At 37.8% G+C, this 13,631-nt stretch overlaps 1 protein-coding gene across 1 annotated transcript in view; it reads right to left on the bottom strand.

Moving 5' to 3' along the window:
• The window catches only part of GABRA3 (gamma-aminobutyric acid type A receptor subunit alpha3), a 289,627-nt gene that overhangs the window by 23,254 nt on the left and 252,742 nt on the right, over nt 1-13,631 (bottom strand). The window contains exon 8 of the mRNA XM_007993008.3: nt 6,390-6,542. Coding sequence (XP_007991199.1) covers nt 6,390-6,542 — 153 coding nt within the window. The remainder of the gene's footprint in view (nt 1-6,389; nt 6,543-13,631) is intronic.

The following is a 13,631-nucleotide window of genomic DNA, read 5'->3' as shown; positions in this document are numbered from 1 at the left end:
ATTTATGAATATTCCCTACTGTCTCTGTCCCCCAGGATTTTGATAAAGCAGTAGATGTACAAAGTCATTCAAACTTGAGGAAGGGGAAATGGTCAGAATGTCTTTCTGAGCATTGGCATGCTGAAGAGGATGCAGAAAGTGAGCCTCCTTAGCCTGGGTCAAGCGGGGCATGGAATGAATTCCTAATGAGGCGAAAGAGGCTATATGCGAAATCAAGCAGAGAAGGCACTGTGTCCATTAACTTTACCCAGAGGGTCAACCATGTGTGCTGAAGCCTCTGGGGCTTCCTTTTCTATCTTGGTCTGCTGTAGTACCTTACTTATATATTTGCTATATAAATGAAAATCCAGACTGCAAAAGACTCTACAATTTCAACAGAAATACCCTAAAGGAGTACCTTTGCACCAACTAGGCAGGGAGTAATCAAGGGTGATTAGTCAAAACACATTTTAAGCCATGTAAGGAATCTGCCACATAGCTAATACTTATTAACAAACTCTGAATCTGTAACCTGGTAGTCTCTGAGAATGGATCCAGGCCTTGAAAACCTTCATATCATATCAAGCAAGGAGTTACTTAATGGGAGAAACAAGCTACTTCATTAATGGTTATTAGCAAATGCAGTTGTCCACTCTGACACATTCATAGCAGTGTGCTGCTAGTGCTTAGATGGAGAGAACTGTATTGCAACATAAGTGTTTCTGTGCCATATCTCAGTAGAGATTTCTAGAGTTCTAGTCTCTAGGGCTTAATTAAAACCGTCAACTTTTTGAAAGCTCTTAGCTAGTCAGAGCTGGTAGGGCCCTCAATCAAGCCTTTGGTACACTTCATGGATAGACGAAGAGATTCTTGGCATTTTAAAAGATATTCAGCCTGTCACCAGTGCTTCTCTTTCAAGACTAGAAAAATATTTCTGAAAAGGCTCAGGTAGAACTGACTGTCCTCCCTCGTCTCCTTTGAGCACTTCTAGTGCACTTACGTGATGACATGTATCTCTTATACCAAACCACATCTGTGATGAGTGGAAAGGACTTTAATTCTCAGGCACAGCCAAGTAGCCCACTATACCATATTTGTTCCCATCAGAGTTAATAATGTACTTTTCTTGCAGTAATTATTAAATATATTATTATTATGATGAATGTAGCTCTTATTGTCTTCTTTTCTCCAATATTGCTAACTGTCTGTTTTGTGCCTTATACAGAGTTAGGTCCTAAGGATAAAAAATTTAGGTATTTCAGACTACAGCATTCAAAATGAGTACCCATTCTCCCCTTAGGAAATAATCAGAATTAATCACATTTCATATATCTGTTTACCTCAGACACCACCACAAGGGCAAGGATATTTGTTAATTCACTTTCAGTCAGGCTTAATTCTGTTTTACAAAGTCCTGTCTGACCCTACCACCCATACCCTTATGAACCCTTTATCACAAACTCTTCTTATTGCCTAACTCTGCCACTCTATGACTTAGTGAGTCCACCTATTTTCTCAACCTCTTCTCTGAATGCATAAACCCCTTTTGGCCTTAACTGAAACCTGACTCTCCTCTTGAATACACTGTTTTGGTTCTCAAAATGTGGTTGATAATTCAGAATCAAGAGCTCAAGAGGTACAATCCATATTTTCTTTGATGTCTAGTACTTCTTAGACCATTACCAGATCACAGTGTTGTTGTAACCTGTGCTCCTTTGAGACATCTACCATCTGGTGATACCCCTTTCTGCCCTTTCTCATAAGTATCATCTATAGAATACTCCCATCTCCCCAAAGATTCCTTTGTGCCCATACCATCCCCTCCTTGGTCTTAGGTAACCACTGATGTGCTTTCATTTTCTATGGATTAGATTTTTCTCTTAGAGTTTCGTATAAATATTTTACGGTATGTACTCAATTGTGTCTGGCTTCCTCCACTCAGCATATTTTTAGGTTTATTCATATTGTTGCATCTATCTGTGGGTTGTTCCTGTTAATTTCACAGCAGCATTCCACTGTATTGATATTACCTAATTTGTTTATTCATTCACCCACCAATGGATATCTGGATTGTTTCCAGTATTTTACTATTGTGAATAAAGATACTGGGATGATTTACATATAAGTGTGTGTGAGTATATGCTTTCATTTCTCTTGGTCATACCTAAAGAATGGAATTACAGGATTATATAGTAAGCATATGTTTAACTTTATATGGCATTGCCAAACTGTTTTCTAAAGTAATTTTACCATTTAACTTTCCCAGCAGATGTATGAGAGTTTCAGTCAGCATGCATCCTTGACTTAAAAAATAAAATAAAATAACTTTAGGCCGGGCATGGTGGCTCCTGCCTGGAATCCCAGCCCTTTGGGAGGCTGAGGCGGGTGGATCACAAGGTCAGGAGTTTGAGACCAGCCTGGCCAACATGGTGAAAACCCCTCTCAACTAAAAATACAAAAATTAACCAGGCATGGTGGCGCATGCCTGTAGTCCCAGCTACTCGGGAGGCTGATGCAGGAGAATTGCTTGAATCCAGGAGGTGGAGGTTGCAGTGAGCTGAGATGGAACCACTACACTCTAGCCTGGGCAACAGGGCAAGACCCGCCTCAAAAAATAAAATAAAATAAATAACATTAATTGATACTTTAACACTCTTCTCTGATAGTGAAAGTCCTTGGAACATTTTATCTCCATATATCCCCATCTCAACAGATATATATTACACTATGTTCCAGTATTTTATTCTAAATGTATTGTTTAACGAATAAGCCACTGTTACCATTTCATACAGTCAGTGCTTATTTTAGCCATTCTAGTATTTAAAGTGATGTCTCCATGAGGTTTTCGTTTACATTTCCCTAATTCAAAAAAAAAAATGATGTTAAGGATCCTTTTACATGATTATGGGCATTTGTATATATTCTTTGGTGAAGTATCTGTTCACATCTTTTGCCCATTTTAAAAATTGGATTCTTTGACCTTTTATTATTGAATTTTAGGAGCTTTTTATATTTTCAGAATATATAAATATTTCAAAATATATGTTTTAGGTCTGCACAGATACAGTGTGCTTTATCTCAGGCTATAGCTTGTCATTTCATTATCTTCATGTTATCCTTTGATGAGAAGAAATTTTTAATTTTGATTAAGTCCAATTTATTAGTTCTTTTTCTTATTGTTATCATGTTTTTGTGAACTAAGGAATTTCTGTCTACCAAAGGGTGCACAGATATTGCCTTATATTTTCTTCTAAGTGAATCATATTTTTAACTTTTATATTTAAATCCATGATCAATCTCAAATTAATTCTCTGCAGTGCCATCTTTATCATAAATCAAGTTTCCATATATATGGCTATATTTTAGGCTTTCTTATTTTCTTTAAAAATCTTTTGAGACAGGGTCTCATTCTGTCAACCAGGCTGGAGTGCAGTGGCATGATCATGGCTCATGGCAGCCTCAACCTCCCAGGCCCAAGCAATCCTCTCACCTCAGCCTCCCAAGTAGCTGGGACCACAGGGATGTGCCACCACATCTGGCTAATTAAAAAGAAAGAATTTAAGACGAGGTCTCCCTATGTTGCCCAGGCTGGTCTTGAACTCCTGGGCTCAAGCAGTACTCCCACTTCAGCCTCTCAAAGTGCTGGGATTACAGGCATGAGCTGCCACTCCCGGTCTCTCTACTTCGTTCTTTTTTAGAAGGACATATTGGCTATTCTTGCTTTTTTTCTTACATAAAAAATTCTGCAATCACTTTTTACATTAACATTTTAACTTGCAGGTTCTCACATCAATGCAATTAATGTAAATATAAATTCTAAATTAACGTGAGGCCAAGTTTGAATTAGCAAACGAATTATCAAGGAATCTCATATTTCACACAAAGCCCAGGCCAAAAGAAACATGCTTCTTTATTGTCTCTCTGCACTGGTAAGTGTATTTTTCTAGTACTCTCTTGCATTGCAAGCATAACTCTTCAATGATATTGAATTTATGGGAAGTGTCCTTGTATTAATTTCCTTTGGTTTATGTAACAAATTATCACAAATTTAGTTGCTTAAAACAACTAAATGTCTTCTTACAATTCTTGATGCTAGAAGTCTGAAATTAGTTTCACTGGTCCAGTGTCAAGGTGTTAGCAGGGTTGCACTCCCTCTGGAGGCTCTAAAGGAATAATCTATTATCTTTTTCAGCTTCTACAGCTATATGACAGATTCCTTCACTCATGATCCCCTTCCTCTTTCTTCAAATCCAACAGCAGAGCATGTTCAAATCTTTCCTCCTTCTGTCATCACACTGCTTTCTCCTCCACAGTCAAATCTCCCTCTACCTGATTCTTGTAAGGATATTGTGATTGCATTTAGGCCCCATTCCAGATAATTCAGAATAATCTCTCCATCTCAAGATCTTTTATTTAATCACAACCACAAATTTGTTTTTGCTGTATAGATCACACTCCCAAGTTCCAGGAACTAGAATATGGGTATCTTTGGGGACCATTATTCCGCCTACCACAATCTTAGTTGTAAATGTCTTTCTTATATAAATTTAAAAGTCAAACTCTTGTTTACCAAGACCAGGAGTCCATCTGCTTATCTTCCTGCCATAACAGTACCAGTTCATGTGATTAACACTCCATTTTCAGTTTCTTCCTTCGTTTGGGCCCCTGTGTATTTCCTTTAATTTCTTTTAAGCTCACGTCAAGACATTAGCTTAAAAGAATGGTTTCGGCTGGGTGCTGTGGCTCACACCTGTAATCCCAGCGCTTTGGGAGGTTGAGGCGGGCAGATCATCTGAAGTCAGGAGTTGGAGATCAGCCTGGCCAACATGTTGAAACCCTGTCTCTACTAAAAATACGAAAAAAAAAAAAAATTAGCCAGGCATGGTGGCGGGTGCCTGTAATCCCAGCTACTCAGGAAGTTGAGGCAGGAGAATCGCTTGAACCTGAGAGGTGGGGGTTGCAGTGAGCCAAGAATGCTCTATTGCACTCCAGCCTAGGCGACAAGAGTGAAACTGTCTGAAAAAAAAAAAAACAAAACAAAAGAAGGAAGGAAGGAAAGGAAGGAAGGAAGGAAGGAAGGGAGGGAGGGAGGGAGGGAGGGAAAAAAAGAAAGAAGGAAAGAAAGAAAGAGAAAGAAAGAAAGAAAGAAAGAAAGAAAGAAAGAAAGAAAGAAAGAAAGAAAGAAAGAAAGAAAGAAAGAAAGAAAGAAAGAAAGAGAAAGGAAAGAAAGAAAGAAAATTAAAAAAGAATGATTTCTATGTTTTATCTAGCTTTTCTAGGATTTTATAAAGGAAGCTTTTTCAGGGTATCTCGTTTGTTATATTTCCCAAAGTGAGCATATTTAACCCACTCTCATACAGCTTTTGCTCCCTTCACTTCACCAGAACTGTTCTTTCCAAGATCACTAACAGCCAAGTATATCACAATACCCAGCAGACAGTTTCTGTCTGCATCTCATGTAAACTCAGTACAATTCAACCCACATGAGTATTCTCTGCTTCTTGAAATACTTTCCTCACTTGACTTCCATAATATCACATCCTTTTGATTATTCTTTCTTTTTCCTACTTTACGGGTCACTCTTTCTCTTTCTCCACTGCTATCTCCTACAATACCTGACCTACAATGCTGCTTCTTCCAAAATATAATTTACTTTTTATTTCACTACCCAGTAAAACTTCAGGATAGTGGCAGAAACACCTTCTGTGTGGATACCAAGTACACTCAAGTATATGCTTCAAAGGTACCATTGCCATGGAGGCAGTTTAGTAGCTGAAAAAATTAAAATATTTATCTCCAACAGTGGGAAAAATAGGCAAGAAATGTTTTATATGTTTTAAGTCTGTGAGGAAAAAGTGCTAATGATATGCAAATGTCTTCCTAGACATCAGTATACTCATGATGAAGAAAATGCCTTTGATTGTAGGTACTATTAAGAAATCATTTAAACTTTGTGTGGCTTTTACACAATATCAGATAATTCATACTTTCAAAAAGGCTAGAGAAGAAGCCACAAAGTCAAACACTCATACAAAAAAAAGCGGATCTTAACAAAGTCCCCAATCCAATACTCTGTTCAGACAGTTTGGTTTCTAACCTTTTGACTTCTCCACTCTGTGCACTAAATTCCTCTCTTTTTCACTAAAGGATAATTCCCTCTCCAGCTTTTGGGGCAAGCAGGACTGAAATGGGAAACATTTCAGTATCTTACTGGTCCAACAGTCTTTTTATTCTAACTTCCTCTTTAAGAATTCTGTCGTCTAAAACCCCATGGTCTGATGATTCATTTACTCCTGCTAGGCACAGGCATTTCTCCCATTCTCTCCAGGAATCATTCTTCCACCTTTCTCACCTCCACTGTGACTCTGCATGATAAGACTTTCCCTTACGCTCCATAAATTATCACTCACCAAAGACTGTACGGGCAGGAACAGACTCTCTGTTGAGCCAGAACGACACTTGTGACAGAATGACAGTCATGATACATGGCAAGTAGGTCTGGATCACAAAGTAGCCAATTTTTCGCTTGAGATGGAAGTGGGTTGTCATGACGACATATTCTCCTAGACAGAGAGTAAAATTAGGCAGTATGTAGCTACATAAACATTGTTAAATCAAATTGGGCCCCAATTCAATCCACAAAACTCCTTAATCTTATATTCAAGACAGGGTATTCCAGCACCTCCCAAGTTCATATAACTAAAGCCCTTTAACAATCACAAAACAGTGTGTTTTTGTGTGTGTGTGTGAAAAAAACAATGCCATCAGCGTACCAACACAGCTTGCTCAGAACAATTTTGACACAATTCATTCAAGTAAATTAATGTTCTCATTTAAATAATAATAAAATAAAAATCTCTTCTACAGCACTTTCTATGTGATAGGCACTCATTTAGCACTTTAACATTATAAAATATTTAATCTTCACAAGAACCCTATGAGGTAGGTACTATTGTTCTCCTCATTTTATAACTCAAGAAACTGAGGCAAGGAGAGATGGAGCAACTTGCATAAGGTTACACAGCTAGTAAGTAGTAAAGCCCAAAGTCGAGCCCAGGTAGGTTGTCCACAGTTCATGCTTTTTAACCATTATGCTCTGCTGTTCTAATGTACTTACTTGGTTAGACCCAAAAGTTCACATAGCAGAATGTGAACTGACCTACATTATCCCACTCCTAAAATAAGAGTGAGCGCTTACTGCATTTTTACTGTGTGCCAAAATATTTTTCTGAGTGTTTGTGGAGTGTTAACTTTATATCCTCCTAACAGCTCTGTGAGATAGGCACTAATAATTACCCCATGTTGTTAAATGCATTAGTCAATTCTCCCTCTTACTGGATTTTTCAGCAGCACTTTATGCAGTTGATCCTTCATCCCTCTTGTAATCACTCTCTTCACAGAACCTCTAGGCCATGACGCTTTTCTGGTTTCTCTCCTACTTCACAGACCATTCCTCCAAAGTCTCCTTTGCTGTTCCTTTTAATTTCTAAACACTGGAGGATGTCAAAGCTCTGTACTTGTACTTCTTTTTTCTGTCTCACTCAGACACTGGCCATTCTCATCCAGCCTATGTCTTTAATACCTTAAACTCTAATAATTCCCCAATGTATATCTTCTACCTGGGCTTCCTACTTGTTATGGGTTGAATTGTGTCCCTCAAAAAGATATACTGAAGCATTAGCCCCCGTTACCTCAGACTGTGGCCTTGTTTGGAAATAGTGTTATTGCAGATGTAGTTAGTTAAGATGAGGTCATGCAGCACTGGAGTAGGGTGGGCCCTTCATCCAACACGACTAGTGTCCTTAGAAAAGAGCACCATGTGAAAACACAGACACACAGGGAGAAGGATATGTAAAAAAACAGGCAGAGAGCCGGGAGCGGTGGCTCACACCTGTAATCCCAGCACTTTGGGAGGCCGAGGTGGGCAGATTATGAGGTCAGGAGATCGAGACCATACTGGCTAACACGGTGAAACACCGTCTCTATGAAAAATACAAAAAATTAGCCAGGTGTGGTGGTGGGTGCCTGTAGTCCCAGCTACTCGGGAGGCTGAGTCAGGAGAATGGTGTGAACCCAGGAGGCTGAGCTTGCAGTAAGCTGAGATCGGGCCACTGCACACCAGCCTGGGCAACAGAGCCAGACTCTGTCTCAAAAAAAAAAAAAAAAAAAAAAAAAAAAAAAAAAAAAAAAGGCAGAGATTGGAGTGGTGCAGCTGCAAGCCAAGGAATGCCAGAGATTACAGCCACCACCAGAAACTAAGGAGAGGCAAGGGACAGATTTTCCCCCTCAGGATCTCTAGAAAGAACTAACTTTCCTGATGCTTTGATTTGAGACTTCTAGCCTTAAGAACTGTGAGACACATTTCTGATAAGTTGCACAGTTTGTGGTACTTTATTATAGGAGCCTTAAGATTCTCTACTCAACTCTAAGATTTATATATTAGACATCACTACTTGGGGATCTAATAGGCATCCTGACTTAACATGAAAATCAAGATTTTGGTTTTCACTCTCCCCATCCCCCACACCAATTCAAAATGGCTCCCCCAAGAGACTTTCCACTGACTTCTCAACCCCACCGTGTTCTGTTGCTCTATCTTGCTCACTCTCCCTCCCTCCTTTCTCTCTCACACATTTACACACACACACACACACACACACACACATAACACACACAAAAAATCAATCAATCAGCCAACTATTTTGGTTCTTTCTCCAAAATATTTCCATAATTTGACCACTTCTCACCACCTCTACTGCTACCACCCTGGTCTAAGCCACCATCATGTCTCACCTAGAGTACTGTAATAGCTTTCTAACTGGTCTCCTTGCTCTGTCCTTGACACTTCTTCAATGCATTCATAGTATACCTGCCAGAAATTATCTTATTAAAACGTAAGTCAGATCTTGTCTGTCTTCTGTTCAAGACTATCCAATGGTTTACCATCTCTCAAAGAGTAAAAGCCAGATTCTCCAAAATAGTCCTCAAAGACCCTTGCAATATGCCTGCTCTAATAGCACTCTTATCAGAGCTTCTTATTTTTCACCTCTCTTCCTTCACCCACATTTGGTTTTGGCAGGATTCCCGAAAGAGGCAATTTCCCACTTTTCTACTCTACCCACTCCCTTGTACCTAAACCTAGGAAGCACCACCCAGTCATCCAAGGCTCATATACAACCCATATTGAATATGTATTCACATCTTAGCTTGTTTATGTGAACACAAAAAATACAAGTAGGCTTATTTTAAGTTTAGCAAATTAAAAATTACAACTTTGGGGTTCCCATCTCTTTTCTTTCTCTCTGCTTCTTTTTTCAATTCTTTTCTTTCTTTGTTTTATCTTCTGTCTGTGTCCATCTCTACTTTTTTCTGTCCTTTCCCTTTCCTTCACTCTCTCCCCGCTGAGAAGGCACTGGGGATTTGTTTTTCATGAGAGTTGGACTTTGATTAGCTTAGGCAATTCTCTCTCTTTTCCATCTTAGTCTCACATTTCCAAACCCTACCTATTAATCCTATCTCTGATCATGTGAAATATTTAATATATAAAAGATGTAATAAATATTCATAAATTAATTACATTCTGTGGATCTAAAAGACAAAGCAAATGGACTTTTCAAAAGATTATAAAATTAACCACTTGTTTTGAATAACTGACTCAAAACAGTTGAACACATTGATTTTCCTCAATCCTCTCCTTTTCTATATTTATTTCTTTCTCATTCTGTCTTGTTGTCTGTCTTCTGAAGAGGTGAAAGGAATTCTCTTTAGTAAGAACTGACACCTTTTACTAGGTTGCAAAGATTTCCCTTGTTTCTGTCCTTGTATTGCAGACTATCTGGGTCCAGTGTGAAATCGTCAAAGGGACAATGGAAAGACACCTTTATATATTCACAAGTATTCACAACTTAGATCATTTCTATGCGTGGAACTTACAAGTGGACTTTTAGAAAGCTTAGCAAATTAATTTATTATGTCAATTAACTTAATCAGTTTTCTTAAACACAACTCTGATATTTTCCATCTCTATACATCTTCTTCCCTGCCAAAGAGAGAACTGAAATTTTAATCAAACTGGAAGATTTCACAATTTCCTCCATCCCACCTCCACCCTTATTAAGCTTATTAAGCTCATTATGTACCATCTGTGTTGTGTATGTTGTATATGAAATATTCAAAGGTACAATATAAAACATACAATGCATATGTATTCACAAATTAGTTATTATCTATGTATCAGAAATGCCAAACAGTTTAGCTAAATAATGCTTTACGTAACTGACTATATTTTCCTGAAGTGGGTTTGTTAGATTCTCTCCCTCCTTTCCCCTATTGCTGTGTCTCTCTGTCTTTCTTATTATGAGGGACGACCCTTTAAGTGATTTGGGAGATTTTTCTCCTGCCTTTGAACTTCAGTCTATTAAACTCCATCTGTGTTAAATGTGAAATATTTCATAATAGAACATAAAACACATTTACAACGTAGCTAGTTTCTAAGGTTTTGAAACACACAAGAGGAATTTTTAGCTTGGCAAATTAACTCATCATAAAAAAGTAAGTGGATATATTTTCTTAAATCTATCTTAGGTATTTTTCCCTCTCTCTATCTCTACTCCTTGTTCTTTATCTTGCCTCCTGTTTTCTTTTTATTTCCATCTCTCTGATTTTTCTTTATGTCCTGTTTTATGCATTATCTTTACTTACCTATGCTACACATCTAAAGAAATAATATATACAATGCCAATAATAATAAAACTGTCATTCTAACAAATGATCAAATTTCTAGGAAAGATGGATATATAAGGATCACACATCCAAACTATCATATTAGAAAATTAATGTAATAATTTGCCAAATTAGGGAAAATAGGGGATGGTGTCAACAACTAACCACAGACTTTGAGGAATTTCATTCATTTATTTAATACATGTTTGAATCTGGAGCAAAGAGGAGACAGCCTCTGCTTGAAGCTAGTTCATAGTGAGGACTGACAGCATTTGGAGAGAAAGGCAGCCATACCAATCAGAACATCCATGGATTGTGGGTCTGACCTTTCTCTAGCCTAGATTTCCATTCATATGCTAGACCCTACATGGAAGAGTGTATGCAGAATTTAGAAAGGAATGCCCATAATTTATGGTCACAATAAAAACAATACATATATATGTGAGGTAATAATATTTATATGGTTCCTAAATCAATAGGTATAAAAGTATGTGCAGCAAAATGTCTCCCTCCCAAATCTGCCCCCAAATTACCCATTTCACATCTCCTTCTTTTAGGTAACTATGATTAACAGCCTCTTGTGTATCTTCCTAGAAAGAGTATGGGGGGTGTGTGTGTGTGTGTGTGTGTATACACAGTTTGAAAACATTTATCTACAATAATTAAAATAATGTAATACATATAAAAATAGACAGAGAGACAACAATGAAAGAGAATAATAAATATAGACACAGATTTTTGCATTTGTATGTGTATGTATGTGCACACATATGAATTTAGTATATGATAAAAGCAGCATCTCATTTCACTGAGGAAACACTGGATTATTCATTCATGGATACTGGTACATTTGGTTACCTCATAGTGCAAACCAAAAATAAAACTCCAGATTATATTCGAGATGTAAATTTTAAAAATGGAAATAATGTAGTTCCTAAAAAATGTAGGTAAAAAGTTGGAAAGATGTCCAATTCATATAGCAGACTGAGCAGCAACATTTACCTCCTCTTTCTCTTAAGACTTCATCAAGTGCCAGCGAAAACAGTAAAATAGAATAAACCCATAAGGAAGAAAACAACAGTAAAGAATGAATTAAAGAGCTCAAGAGAATTTTGGAATTCAGAAAGTGCTAATGGTGAAAGCAGGCCTCAGTGTAGATGAGAAGCAGCAGAGGGAGCTCAGTTTACAAAGGAGGTCCCTGCTGGCACCGCCCAGAGAGGACACAGACCTGGAGGCTGCAGGGACAAAGGGAGAGGGTCTCAAGAATGGGAATGGAAAATAGGAACATTTCCTGCAGATCTGAACTTGGAAAAGTTACAAGCCCTACTTCCATAGGCACAGTGGCTGTATCAATATGTTTACTCTCCCAGTCCAAAGAAAGATAACCTGAGTGCCTTTTTCTAAAATACTCTGAAGCATCTTTCTACAGAAACCTAGGGAAATTTAAGTGGGTGGTAGGCCCTTAAGGAAGAAATGCAATCCTAACAAAAGACAGTATTTACACAGTCATAATAATACAAATTTCTCTTGCTCTTTTGAGCTTTTCAAATCAATATATAGAGAAAGTATTGAAAGCTTAATTAGGGGTACATAACTGTATTAGTTTTCTATTTATTGGTACTTTATCAAATTACTCCACACTTGTTGGCTTAAAACAGCACAAACTTATACTCTTATACTTCTGAAGGTCAGAAGTCTAAAATGGGTCTCACTGTGCTAAAATCAGGATGTAAGTGGGGCTGCCTTCACTTCTGGTGACTCTACGGAAGAATAGGTTTTCTCGCCTTTTTGACTTCTCTGGGTAGTCCACATTTCTGGGCTTGTGGCCCCATTTGTCATCTTTCAAGCCAGCTGTAAAATATTTTCTACTCATTTTCTTTTTGACTCTGGTCTCCCTGCCTCTCCTTTATAAGGACCCTCATGGTTACATTATGCCCACTTGAATAATTCAGAATAATCTATTTTGAAATCAGCTGATTAGGAACCTTAATCCCCACTTTCCATGTAACCTAACATGTTCACAGGTTCTAGGGAATAGAATGTGGACATCTTTGGGGGGCCACTATTCTCCCTACCACAAGAACTAAGTGTACATTTTAATCTGTTTTTACAATGAAAGTAAACTTTTAGTTGGCAGAAGTTGGAAGAAAGAAGGAGAGGATATGAGGACAGAAGGGTTGATAGATCAATAAATATAGCTAACTATTTGATCCAGCTATCAAGACTTGAAGGAAAGGAGAGGTAGGGCCAATGGAAGTGAGATAAGCACTCATATACCTTAGAGTAGGGAATCAATGTTTCGTCTCTAAAGGTGAAAAACAGCAGTATAAGCTCATTATTCAGAACTATGGAGGGAACCATCAGAAGTAAAACATAAGTAGTTAAAATGAGAACTGCTCCTTTTTAGTATATACCTTTCTGTTATTTGATTTTTAAATTTTCTTTTCTTTCCTTCTTCCCTCCCTCCCTGCCTTTCTTCCTGCCTTCCTTCTCTCCTTACATCCTTCCTTCTAGATGTAAAGTAAAAAGGGAGTGGTCCATGTAGTTATTATGCTTATAGACTCTGGAGCAAATTTGCTGCCTTGTTTCCAAATCTTGCTCTACCACTTACCAACTGTGTGACCCTGAGAAAATTATTTAATCTGTCTGAGCCTTGATTTCCTTATCTATAAGCCTCAGATAATACCACCACCCACCTCAAACTGTTGTTCAAGGGTTAAGTGAGTTAATACATGCCCTCAGGGAAATGTTTTGCACATATTACATACTCAGAAATTGATCATTATTAATTCTACCACCATACCCTTGTATTACTTTGAAAAACAGTAAGAAAACAAGAACGACAATATCTTGTTGCATTATTTTCCTATGGTTGCCATAAGAAAGTACTACACCCTGGATGGGTTAAAACAAAGCAAATGTATTCTTTC

The sequence above is a fragment of the Chlorocebus sabaeus genome, chromosome X (genome assembly GCF_047675955.1).
Source record: "Chlorocebus sabaeus isolate Y175 chromosome X, mChlSab1.0.hap1, whole genome shotgun sequence".
Taxonomy (NCBI): domain Eukaryota; kingdom Metazoa; phylum Chordata; class Mammalia; order Primates; family Cercopithecidae; genus Chlorocebus; species Chlorocebus sabaeus.
The sequence above is the reverse complement of the archived record's forward strand: the minus strand, read 5'-3'. Positions and strand labels throughout refer to the sequence as shown.